Raw genomic sequence first — 14,053 nt, 5'->3', positions numbered from 1 at the left:
TTTTAATTAACTTCTGTTCGTTTTTAGCTGTTACTTCTGTTGTGATATTTGGTGTAATATTAATGTGATGGGAGCTTTCGTTGCAATTGCCATGGCCATTTAGCAATAGCCAAGGCCATATGCTAAAGTTGTAAAATACAATTTATTCCTGAAAAAGAAATGACACCTTCAGATTATATTGACATAAGCCCGAAAGGCTAAATAATTTTTAAGGAAGGAACATTTATATTCTTAAGGGGGGAATCACTGGAACACTGCTTATCTTGGGGAGCTCCTCATATCTTCCACCCTTTTGTAGGTAGGCATATGAAACAATATTTATCACACAACTTATTTACATGATCATTGCAACAAACAAAATGAAAAAGGAAATTGATAGATAAAAATCAGACAAGTATAAATACATTAATATAAAAACTACCCGAGAGTTAAAATCAAGTTGCCATCAATCCATGACTAACTGGCGAAAATGCCAAGACAGATACTCTGAGTCGGCACAGCTGAGATGGACACAGCTGGCATAAGTCTTTTTCAAGAATTAAATGAAAAAAAAGAAGTTTGTTTACTGAAAGTAAGGAGTTTTAATGTTGCTCCTTACTTTTAGTAAAAAACTTGTTTTTTTCATTTATTTAAAAAAGAAGCAGAATAAGGTGATATACTGATTCTTTGAATAATTAAATAAAAAAACAAGTTTTTTTAACTGAAAGTAAGGAGCGATATTAAAACTTAAAAAGAACAGAAATTACTTCGTATATGAAAAGGGATGCTTCCTCATCAACGCCCCGCTCTTTACGCTAAAGTTTGACTCTTTCTATCAACCCTTCTTTTTAAAACAGTAAAAAACTTTAGCGTAAAGAGCGGCGCGTTGATTAGGAAGCAGCCCTTTTCATATACCAAGTAATTTCTGTTCTTTTTAAGTTTTAATGTCACTCCTTACTTTCAGTTAAAAAAAACTTGTTTTTTTATTTATTTTCTGAACGTTTTTGAATCTATGCATGCGTTGATTTTGGCTCTCCGCAGAGGAATAATTAAAACGAAATTTGCATATTTTTTTTTTGGCTAAATGGCTTTCTCATAATTTTAATCGAATGATTTTGAGAAAAAAAAGAGCGGGGGAGGAAGCCTAGTTGCCCTCTGATTTTTTGGTTAATTAAAAAGGCAACTAGAACTTTTAATTTTTTACGAATCTTTTTATTAGTATAAGATATGCGTAACTTATAAATTAGCTTACACAAAGAACTTTTGTATTCTCATGTTTTTATTACATATATGAGGTGGTTCGCCCTCTCGTCAGTGCCTCGCTCTTTACACTAAAGCTTAAATTTTGTCCCAATTCATTAAAAATGACCCCTGAATCATAAAAGCCGTAGTTGAAATTGATAGTTGAAATTACTAAAAATACTTTAGCGTAAAGAGCGGGGTATTAGGAGGAGGTGAGCCCCTCATATGGGTAATAATTTCTGTTCGTTTTAGGTTTTAATGCTGCTTACTTCCAGCTAAAAAAACTTTTTCATGTTTATTTTTTCATTGTTTTTTTTTTTTAAAATAATGCTAGTAAATCCTGCGCTCCCTTCATGGAAATTTTCTTCCTCCCCCATAACACATTCCTCGAGCATATCCCCCTCTTCTCAACCCCTCCCCCAACCAAAAAATCCTCCTGAAAACGCCTGTACACTTCCCAATAACCATTACTATATGTAAGCACTGGTCAAAGTTTGTAACTTGTAGCCCCTCCCACGGGGACTCTGGGGGAGTAAGTTGGCCCCAAAGACATAGTTATAAGGTTTTTTGACTACGCTGAATGAAATGGCTATCTCAGAATTTTGATCCGTTGACTTTGGGAAAATAATTAGCGTGGGAGGGGGCCTAGGTGCCCTCCAATTTTTTCTGTCACTCCAAAAGGACACTAAAAATTTTCATTTCCGTTAGAATGAGCCCTCTCGCAACATTCTAGGACAACTGGGTCGATACGATCACCCCTGGAAAAAAAAAACAAAACAACATAACAAAACAACAAACAAATAAATAAACACGCATCCGTGATCTGCCTTCTGGTAAAAAATACAAAATTCTACATTTTTGTAGATAGGAGTTTGAAACTTCTACAGTAGGGCTCTCCGATACGCTGAATCTGATGGTGTGATTTTCGTTAAGATCCTATGACTTTTAGGGGGTGTTTCCCCCTATTTCCTAAAATAACGCAAATTTTCTCAGGCTCGTAACTTTTGATGGGTAAGACTAAACTTGATGAAACTTATATATTTAAAATCAGCATTAAAATGCGATTCTTTTAATGTAGCTATTGGTATCAAAATTCCATTACTATTGAACAGGGTCGCTCCTTACTGCAGTTCGTTATGACGAACTGTTTGATTTATAAAAAGAATGCTATTTTCACTTGTTGATAAATAGTCTATCATCTATCCATCCATCTTAGGGCAGAACTAAGGTGAACTTATTTTACTTGTTATTTATTTGTATGCACGCTTTTGGGGACGAACGCAGCATCTTATGGCAGCATGATCTCTCAAACTGGGAGGATAATTGAATAATCACTTTATAATTTTCACCAATTTGCCTTATACGAATTGAAATCCACTCCACCCCCCAAAAAATGACTATATACCTCCCCTCCCCGAAAAGCTGGTATGCGGAAATGCATTATTGGTTTTTTTGCACAACCGTTATTGACACTGTAGGTTAAATATATTCAATATTGTCCATGGGAAAAAAAATCCGTATTCAGATCTATACCTCATTATTCTAATGATGTGTCCCTGTGTCCCGGTCGTCATTTATATTCCCTGTGTCTCGGTCGTCATTTGAGTCCCGGTATCCCAGTTTGTAATTTCATCAGTTGACAAACATGACATCAGTCGACAAACAACTTCATGACGCATACAGCTCAATCCTTATAATGACGTCAGTCGACACACAAACATGACGTCACTCGTATATATATAGATTATAGCAATTTACTTTATACGTTGAGCATGACACCATGTGGCAGTAAGACCTCTTAGTTTGGGAAAAAATTCATGTAGAACTTGGTGATCCTAGTGATTCTAGTGATTCTTGGTGATTCTTGGTGATTAGAATTTTCTCTCGACAGCAGCTTGGTGTTGTTTCGACTAAAATTTATGTTTTGAGACACAAAATGGTAGAAATTGGTAAATAGATCTCTATTATTACTTAAGAAAGGCACCATAGCTTGATTCCCTTGAGGATTACCTTGAGGTCTAATCCAACATCCTAGCAATTCTTTTTATTGTGAGTTTGCCGTCATTGTTTAGTTTAATTTTTGTTCATTTTAAATTATTCCTAGTTGTTTTATCTTAAATCAAAGAATATTGTCGATTACATTAAAATAAACTGAGAAAGAAACGGAATATACAATGGAAAATGTTTCATTTTACATATAAAAACACGCTGGAAACGTTTGGTTTCAAAAATAGATTTTTTAATATAAACATCACGAGAACAAATTCAAGTAACTTTCTTTGTTTTGTTCATTTCTTTATTTTATAATCCTCTTTCGTCTTCTTACTTTGTTCCATTAAATTCATGAAGTTTCTTTAGTCCTCCGTTCAGTATAGTGTATAAAATAATTTAGTGCATAATTGAGGTTTTTGTGCTGTTTTTAGTATCTTTTTTGAGTAGTTTCTTCTTACACTCTTTTAAAGTATCAAGGGCAGTAAAAATGAACTCTAATTGTTTGAATTAGCTTAGTGGAATTTAATTGGCCATTTGTATCAAATAAAATTAAACTAAAATCGGTATTTGGGATTTTTAATGATAAAGAGCTTCGAAAACAATAATGCAGTTAATGGTAGTAATAGGCACCAAATTAAAAAGCAAAAAGTGAATGAAAGGTCTGAAAAAGGTCTAGCTTTTGGGAATGAACGCGTTGCTGATGTTTTAGTTCCTAAAAGCAAAAAAAAGTTATCAAAGTAAGATCTTGAGGATCTTTATGATTAGCTTTTAGCGTGTTTTAATTAGAGCTATTCATTTTACTATCAAAATAATTATTAATTACGATCCTTAAATTGTTGTATGTTAGTCTATTAGTAAGTGTTTTTGTAAAACAAAATTTTCTAAGACAGAAGTTTTTCGAACGAGTTTTATAAACTTAAGGCAAATAGAAATATATTCCCATAATAATGCCTAAGATGACTAAAATGAGTAGGAATTGCAACCAAAGAATAAATGGAACCCTGAATGAGCAGAAACGATATACTGATTGATAAATAAATGCTAAAATGAGTAAAAATTAAATTTAACACTTGACTCAAGCTTAAACTAACAAACTACTTCAAACAGGAATTTAACCATTGCCCCCTCCAGCGTTCTTAACTGTATAAGTTCTTAAGCGAGTTATGTCACTTGCATCTCATTGAAAACTATATGTATAAATATGTGTATATCATGATTATATGGGATTAATAATATATTAGTAAGTATATAATTAACAATAAATTTTTGTTAACCTACCACAATAGTGCCACTTAGTTTGTATTATCATTCATGCCTCTTTATATTTGTTTCTCATTGTGTTCTGAGAGCAACACTTTGGTTTTGTCGTGTTTTTTTTCCTAGCAACCCGATTTCAGCTAATTCCTAGAATGTGGTAAGGGTCTAGCCTCTGCGGTTTTTACGGAAAGTGTGGACCTTAGGCCGGATTGACGAATATAACTTTGCATTTTGGAAAGCTTTGTAGAACTCTTGCCTGGGGCCAAATTCAATTGTTTCTACCCATTTCTGTTCGTGATTTCAGCTGAGTTTTATCATTCGGTGTTTTGCACTTGAGATTGCAGTAGAGAAATGGTATCAGATGTGCCTCTCAAACTTTAAAAGTTCTCTCTTTGCTAAAGAAATTAGAGTTTATCCTTTGCTCTTTCTAAGTGATGACGTTAGAGACTTGTCTCACGGAAAAAAAGTCAACTTTTGACCTAAGATTGATAGATTTTTTTTTCGACGGGAGTCGATAGCTCTTTATGAGTTGATCAAAGTATATGTCATTCATTTTTTGGTAGAAAAATTCCTTCATGAGATATACCAGTTTGAAAGTTTAAAGAGGTTGACAACTTCAATAGTAAGGTACAAACTGAAACCAAAAATAGACCGATACCAATTGTGAGACATATAGGGGAGTTTTAAGCAACAGTCGGCTGTTAGCTCATAATCATCTTCGACAAAGAGGGGTTCGTAATTCTTGCTAGTTTGTGTACCTATTATTTGTTTCCGGTGTATTTGATGGTAAGACCAATTTGGTTCCAGTGGTATGACATGTAGAGGACTTGTAAGTAATCATCGGCTTTTAGGCTACAATCATCTTCAGCGATGAGGGGTTTGAAATTTTTGCGAGTTGGCGTACCTAGTTTTTATTTTAAGATCCTTACAAATTAACAATTTCAGCGTTTAATCGAAGCGAGGAAACAAAACCAAAGTATTGCTCTGGCAACACTTTACTCGGTGAAGCTGAAAAAAGGTTGCCGCAACACCTCACGTTGCCCCTTCAACGCAGATCTAGTTTCCCTTTGGCTTTTAGGGCCTTCGTATTTGAGAATGGCGAAAAAAATCATATAGGACTTCACCTGGCCAAAGACGTCAAATCATAAGTTTAATAAAGTAATGATAAAGAAAAGCTTTGAACTTTCTGTAAAGAAGACTAAGATAATTCTGGGTCATTCGATCTGAAACACTTTGGCAACTTTAGCTCTAAGCTGACGTTAAAGTGAAAATATTAATTAACAGTTTACATATTTTAATAGCATTTCTCATTTTGTTTAGGGTGAATTTAAAAAAGGAAAAATTAAAGTATATTATTGAATTGAGGTGGAATAGTTTTCCACTTTGAGTAAAAAGGAAATATTTAGGGAGGAGGCAGGGGCAGGGTGGTTTTTACTGTTGCCCGATGTGTGTAAGTATAGATGTGAGAGGGTGTCATGTTATGCATGAGTGTGAAGAACTTATTGAATACTGAGATAAAATGCATGGGGAGTATATATCTGGTGAAAGATGGTGGTGAATGTAATAAGAACAAAATTAAGACCATTTTTCAGGCTAATGGAACACTCTAGTAATGGAACACGGAAGTAGATTTTGATGATCTATTTTTTCTTTGCTTATGTAATGTCAATTATTTGGTGTTTTGTTGTATTGCATTTAGTGTTTTATTATTTAGTGTTGTGTTGTGTTGGATTTTTTTTTGTGTTGTATTGCAATGACCCTAGGACTTTTAGTGCATTAAAACTTATTCTTATTGTAATTATTGTTAATATATCAAATTACTCAGGTTCGTAATTTTTCCGAATAAGTCAAAAGATTTCAATGAAAGCCTGAAGGCAAAGCAAATATTTTGGCAAGCATATTACCAATACTATAAAACCAGTTACTGTTGCCTTCGCTATTTGGTGAGACTGCAGCATAGGCTTCGTGTTCATTGAGATTATGCGGAGACCTCATCGCAGCTGGTTCTGCACTCCTTTCGTCACTCCGCCAGTAAAGAGCAGCAAGCGTTGCTAAGCACTTAATTTTGAGCCCTCCATGCCTGAAATGCTTTTGTCGAACTTTGAACTGAAGCCCCAAAGTTGTGGATTGAAGACCAGTCTCTTCAACTTCTTCCAAGGGATAGTGACGAAGGTGGCTTCGGTCAACCTAAATTTAAGTAATTATTTAATATTGACTTTGAACAAAATACTCCCAGAAACGCAAGGAAAATAATTCAGCTACTGGTTTTAAGTAAGCATCGGCACCATTTATGTTTTTACATCTGTTTGTGTTTTTGTCTTAACCTGTTTCTGTTTTTCCAAAAAAACTTAACAGAAAGGGGAAACAGGTTACTTGTTTTTTATGGATCTGTTTCTGTTTTGTTTGTTGTTTTTTTTTATTGTTTTTTGACATGATATTTCTTCGTTTCTGTTTTTTTGAAAAACAGAAACAGTACCGATGTCAAGTTTTAAGCAGTACAATATAGCAACACAAGCTAAGCTGAACGAATGCAAAATTTGACTCCTTAACGGGGAACAAGGTTTTTTTCAATATTAGACACTTATATTTGATCAAACAAGACTTGACAAATCTATGTTATGACTGAGAGATTACAAAGTTGATTAACCGAAAACGACCTGGTTTTAAATTTTGTTGTTACTGTCTGAGGTTTAAAAGTCCGAACAGTATGTCATACTTTTGCGCATCACTTGACTTGTGTCAGCTTTACGTAATCACTAGTTTGTATGAGTGTCGCTTCAGATAACAGAAAATAAGATCGTGTATTATCACTGGACACTTATTTTGCTAATAACAATGGTTATTCTTCTTCAGCAATTACCTGCGTTGTAAAACAGACATCAAAATAATACATTTATGCTTGACCATGTCATTTAATGAAACAAAATATAAATTCATATAAAAGTAAGCCTATATTGCTCTAAAAAAGCCTTAAACTTATCCCAGATTCAGCTTGAATGATATTAAACAATTTATAGCTCTCTTGTAACACATTAATCGTTCCAAAACACGGACATAATCGCTTATAGCAGTAATAAAACAATTTTATAGAATTTCTTTTTTTCTTTTTACTGCAGAATAACAAAGAGCTGTCTCCTAATATTGCGTTAAAATCTAATCAACAACTTTGCTGTTTTGAAATACCTTTTTTGACCACCTAATTATATATAAAAATGAAAATCTGATAAAAATGTTAACACATTTAACAAGAGAGGAAAAATTTACAACAGCTCTTAGTTCCAAAAAGTGTATAGTTTCGCCTTTCCGGACTGTTACCATCAACACACTCACCCATAAACATTGCAGATAGCATCTCTTGGCACAAGACCGGAGAGACAAATTTTGGAAAACGGCAGACAGAAGAGGGAAAAACAAATTTAGATGGCAGGCTATTTGCATGACTTGCTCACAAATACTGAGTTTAACCTTATATTCATTTTAACTTATCGTTTGCTATTCTCCCTCAGATTTACACATTTTGTTTAGCATAGCAGTCTTTCTTTGTTTTCTTGTAATCTAGAGGGCAACGACCAATATTTTAAGGTGGTTAGTAATATCGTTAATAAAGTATCGTAAGAACAACTTGGGGGGGGGGGGTTCAGGCTAATCTGATTTTCGAACTATTTTATATATCCCCGGGCATAGCTTACAACACCTTGCCCCAGGCTTTGGTGGGGTTGTGTCAACCCCGGAGTTTTTGTTATTTGAAGTTTGAACTATTTCTAACAAGATGGCTATCTTTTGGGGAAAACAGTCGGGTGGTGGGGAGGGGTGTGAATTTCCTTCCGATAACTTTTGACTCTTAAAAGGGCACTGGAACTTTCAATTCTCGATCAAACGCCCCCCTCCGAAATTTTTACGACCACTCATTCCGTATGAAATGCCTCCGGAAAAAATGAATAAATAAATTAAAAGAAACTGATTCCTTGTGGCCTTTACTACATGGAGGGTCAGGTGGCAGCTCCCATAGTTTTGGAATAAAATGTCGTTAATAATTTTGCTTGGAGGAGGGGTATTCAAGCCAAGGACGGTCAAGAGCCATTTCATCCAGATTTTGGAATAAAATATCATTAATAATTCCTTTCGTGGGGTGGGCATGGAGGGACAGGAATCAGCTCTCATAAGTTTTAAAGTAGATTAGTGTTAACATTTTTTTGGGGAGGAGGAGGAGTTTTGTGGCTTTAAAGGACCATGGGTAAGCTCTTATAAATTTTGGAATAGATATCGTTAGTATTTTTTTGTGGGGGGGGGGATCAGGATATGGAGGGTCGGGGATCAGCTCCTATAAGTTTTGGAATAAAACATTTTTAATAATCTCCTTTTTTGGGGGAGGGGTTTAAGGGCTTAAAGAGCCAGGGATTAGCTCCCAATAATTTTAGAGTAAAACCTAATTAAGTTTTTTTGGGGGAGGGAGAAACTCCGGCCACAAAGGGCCAGGGTCTAGCTTCCATAAGTTTTGGAATAAAATATCGTAGCTTTTCATTTTTTTTTGGGGGGGGGTCGGGCTATAGAGACCCAGGGGGTCGGCTTCCATGGGTTTTGGAATAAAACATCGTTAACAAGTTTTTTTTCTGGTGGAGGTCGGACCATGGAGTGTGAGGGGTAAGATCTTATAATTTTTAGAATAAAATATCGTATTTTTTTTTTGGGGGGGGGGGGTGGGGTCTGGCCACTGAGGGAGGTCCAAGGGCCAGCTCCAAACCAATATGGTTTGGAATAATATCGTTAAAAAGCTTTTTTGGGTAGGGATTGGGGCTGGGCCGTGGAAGGAAAGCCAAGAGTCAGCTCCCTTAAGTTTTGGAATGAAATACTTATAGTAAATTAGTAATATTGTCAATAAAATATTTTAAATAAGTAAATAAGTGTTGTAAATAAGGGGGGAGGAAGGCTTATCTGATTTTTGAACGATTTTAGAAACCCTTCAGTAAAAACCTTATACGCCCCCGGGGAATGAATCACAAAAGTTGTTCCTAGGCTCTTGGGGGGGGGGGTCAACCCGGGAGGTTTTGTTATTTGAACTTTGAACTGTTTCTAACAAAAGGGCTGTCTTAGAATTTTTATCGGCTGCATTTGGGGAAAAATGGGTGTGGTGGTCAAGTTGCCCTCCAATTGCTCTTGACTCTTAAAAAGTGCAATAGAACTTTTGATTCCCAATCAAATTACCCCCCCCCCACCTAAGAAGTTTATAGGACCACCTCTTCCGTATGAAATGCCTCTGGAAAAAAACTTAATAAATACATGATGAAACATTGAAGCGTTATAACCTATAACATTTTACTTTGGAGAAATATTCGCCTTTCCTTGATTTTGTAGATATGAAATGTTATAACTAGGTTTTGGGAACTGGCGGAAAGGATAATAGTAGTATTAATGAGGGAGGGGGAGGGTTGAGCAAAAAGGGACCAGGGTTCAGCCCCCATGCGGTTTGTAATAAAATCTCGTTGAGGTCGGGCCACTAAGTGCCAAGGTTAAGCTCCCAAAAGTTTCAGAATAAAACATCGTCAATAATTCTTTCGTGAGGGGGGAATGGAGGGCCAGTGATGAACTCCCAGAAGTTTTGGAATAAAATATCTTTAATTTTTTGAGGGGTGGGTCAGGCCATTGAGGCTCAGGGGATAGCTCCCATAAATAATGGAATAAAATATCGTTAGTCATTTTTTGGGGTGAGGGTGAGTTCAGGCCGTAGAGGCCAGGGAAAATAAACTAAAATATCGTTAATTTTTTGGGTCTCCCCAATTGGGCTAACTAATTCATCAGGTACACTATATATTTTTAATCCAATAACTGCTTTTATTAGCTTCTAGGTTTCCTTAGGGCAACCTCCAACCTCCTTAAAACTTTTCTCAAAATATTTCTTTTTCTCATTTCTTAAAATTGTATTCAATCTATTTGGATAAATTTTATATAATTGCTTATTTTCTTGTGTCGGGATAATTATTTGACCTCCAAACAATTCATATCTTACATATATTTGCTTCAAAATCACAAGACTAATCCAAGGTTTTTTCTTGAATGTTTTCTATTGAACGGTTTCAGTGTGACTATTTGACTTATCAAACTTAGCAACTTTTCATAAAACACAACAAACCTCACACTTGCGTCCTGAACTTCGCTTAGAACCTCATACCAATCTATCTTTTCTATATCAATTTTAAGTTTTACCATTATATTTTTCTTGATCACTGGAATCATAGATTTTTTGCCTTTAACCTACTTTGTTGCAGTTCTAAATCTAGCTAAAACTCCAAAGTGGTCGGATACATCGGTGATAAGGACCCTGGGAAGACTTAAAGGCACTTTAGAAAGGATTTTATCCAGAAGCTTAACTGATGTTCCCATAATTCTTGTGGAGATATTAATACAAGGATGAAACTCATCAGATAGACTTCAATTAATAAATTCAGTGCTAGCAGATGACTGATCTATAAGGTTGATATTAAAGTCCCCCACTCCCAAGTTAATCAGGAGACTCATTGTTTTTTTTTTTCAAATAGGTCCATAAAGTCATGGAGCAGGCTCTGTGGAGGTCTATATACTACATCAATGCAAAAGTTCAAATTCTCTCTAGTAACATACAGAACGAAACACTCGCAAACTTCTCTCTCTATGCTGTAAGATCTTCTCTTATTGAAGCCTTATACTCAGCCTAAATATAAACTGCTAGGTCTCAGTGTTGGTAATACTCTTGATTCCTTACTTAAAAGTAACCAGGGATATCTAGTAAATGCGAGTTATTATCTTGTAACCATGTTTCAGTTAAAGTTATCCCCTAAAAGACATGTATTCATTAGTTCCAATAGAAATTATGCGCAGAATCAGTCCCTGACCATTCAAATGAAAAACGTCTAGCCCAAAACGGCCCTTATCAAAATACAAGGGTAGTAAATTCTCCTTAAAAATATACCTTGACGGTTCATTTGTGAAAATCTCAGTAGCATTCTTGCCTCTCTCACAGAAAACGGGGCATCATCACTCACATAAATGTTTACCTGGTTTGCTATCTTTCTTCCTTTAAGCTTCTTCCCATTTTTAAGTATTTCAATCTTGTTTACCCGTTTTTTTTTACATTAACCTTAAAATATTTCTTATCTTTCTTTTGTGTAATTAAATAAAAAAAACTAATTTTTTTAGCTGAAAGTAAGGAGCGACATTAAAACTTAAAACGAACAGAAATTACTCCGTATATGAAATGAGTTGTCCCCTCCGCAAACCCTCGCTCTTTATGCTAAAGTTTGACTCTGCCACAATTCTACTTTTTAAAACAATTTAAAGCTTTAGCGTAAAGAGCGAGGGATTGCGGAGGGGACAACTCATTTCATATACGGAGTAATTTCTGTTCGTTTTAAGTTTTAATGTCGCTCCTTACTTTCAGCTAAAAAAATTAGTTTTTTTTATTTAATTTCTGAACGTTTTTGAATTAATGCATGTTTGGTTTTGGCTCTCCGCACATAAATTATTAAAATGAAACTTGTATATTAATTCTTTTTTCGGCTAAATGGCTTTCTCTTAGTTTTGATCAGACGATTTTGAGAAATAAGGGGCGGAGAAGGAGGCCTAGTCCCCCTCCAATTTTTCGGTTACTTAAAAAGGCAACTAGAACTTTTAATTTTTAATGAACGTTTTTATTAGTAAAAAATACACGTAACTTAAGAATTAACATACGTAACAAACTTTCATAACCTTATATTTTTATTATGTATACGAGGGGGTCTGTACCCTCGTTAATACATCGCTCTTTACACTAAATCGTAAATTTTGTCCCAATTCTTTAAGAATGACCCCTGAATCAGAAAGGCCTTAGAATAAATAGTTGAAGTTACTAAAAATACTTTAGCATAAAGAGCAAGGTATTATCTCCTCCTAAGTACCTCGCTCTTTATGCTAAAGTATTTTTAGAACCCCTCATATGCGTAATTATCTCTGTTCGTTTTAAGTTTCAATGCTACTTCTTCCTTTCATTTGAAAAAACGTTTTCATGTTTATTTTTCATTGTTTTTTTTATAGTAATGCTAGAGAACCCTGCGCCCTTTTCATTGAATTTTTCTTCCCCCATGACAGATTCCTCCAAGGAAAGATCCTCCAACATAGCCCCCTCTCCTCAGCCCCACCCCCAAACAAAATAAAATCCCCCTGAAAACCTCTGTACACTTCCCAATAACCATTACTATATGTAAACACTGGTCAAAGTTTGTAACTTGCAGCCCCTCCCCTAGGGATTGTGGGGGAGTAAGTCATCCCCAAAGACATAGTTATGATGGTTTTCGACTATGCTGAACAAAATGGCTATCTCAAAATTTTGATCCGTTGACTTTGGGAAAAAAATGAGCGTGGGAGGGGGCCTAGATGCCCTCCAATTTTTTTGGTCACTTAAAAAGGGCACTAGAACTTTTCATTTCCGTTAGAATGAGCCCTCTTGCGACATTCTAGGACCACTTGGTCGATACGATGACCCCTGGGAAAAAAAAACAAAAAAAAACAAACAAACAAATAAACACGCACCCGTGATTTGTCTTCTGACAAAAAATACAAAATTCCGCATTTTTGTAGATAGGAGCTTGAAACTTCTATAGTAGGGTTCTCTGATACACTGAATCTGATGGTGTCATTTTCGTTAAGATCCTACGACTTTTAGGGGGTGTTTCTCCCTATTTTCTTAAATAAGGCAAATTTTCTCAGGCTCGTAACTTTTGATGGGTAAGACTAAACTTGATGAAACTTACATATTTAAAATCAGCATTAAAATGCAATTCTTTTGATGTAGCTATTGATATCAAAATTCAATTTTTTAGAGTTTTGGTTACTATTGAGCCGGGTCGCTCCTTACTACAGTTCGTTACCACGAACTGTTTGACTACTGAAAAATAAGGTATCACTGGTAAATTTAGTCCATCCATATATATCTCGAGCTTGATCTTCATCCTCACAGGCTGCCTTCCATAAGACCATATTATTTTTGTTAGGCTGATACTCTGTAGCCATTAGCCTATCAGACATACACATGGTCTTTTCTTTAAAATACTTTACTTCTTACTGCAGGTTAAATTCCATTTTCAACAAAGAAACATCACTTTCTACAGCATTTATACAAAACTTTAACCCGGAGAATTCAGACAGTAAGGCTGTTTACTCCAATTCAATTATTTTTATTCTATTTTCTATTACAATAAATCGCTGTTCAATTGATTAGACTGAGCTACGAGTTTCATGCATAATGTCCATCATTTTCTCAAAGTCCTTTGATTGTGTCAGAAAGGAAACCTGAGTTGTCACTGGTTTCCGAATATCAAGGTTTTTCTGACGTATTTGGGGTGCTGTAAATAATTAATATTTAAAATTGATAAATTTTAAAGGGGTCACCACCCATTATTTTTGGAATAAAATATTTTTAACGATCATTATTTTGTGGGACGGGATCGGGCTATGGAGGGAGGTCTAAGGGTCAGCCCCCATAAAGTTTTTAATAATTATCGTTAATAAGTCATTTTAATTTTTTTAGGGAGGGGGGCACGAAAGGGGGGTCAAAGCTCAGGTCCCTTAAGTTTTG

At 35.3% G+C, this 14,053-nt stretch overlaps 1 protein-coding gene across 5 annotated transcripts in view; it reads right to left on the bottom strand.

Moving 5' to 3' along the window:
- Positions 1-14,053, bottom strand: part of LOC136039977 (uncharacterized) — a 152,268-nt gene that overhangs the window by 13,928 nt on the left and 124,287 nt on the right. For all 5 annotated transcript variants that reach the window (XM_065724034.1, XM_065724038.1, XM_065724037.1 and 2 more), the window contains exon 6: positions 6,375-6,657. In XM_065724034.1, coding sequence (XP_065580106.1) covers positions 6,375-6,657 — 283 coding nt within the window. The remainder of the gene's footprint in view (positions 1-6,374; positions 6,658-14,053) is intronic.

The sequence above is a fragment of the Artemia franciscana genome, chromosome 20 (assembly GCF_032884065.1).
Source record: "Artemia franciscana chromosome 20, ASM3288406v1, whole genome shotgun sequence".
NCBI classification, from domain to species: Eukaryota; Metazoa; Arthropoda; class Branchiopoda; order Anostraca; family Artemiidae; genus Artemia; species Artemia franciscana.
Note: the sequence above shows the minus strand (reverse complement) of the source record. Positions and strands in the feature narration are given on the sequence as shown.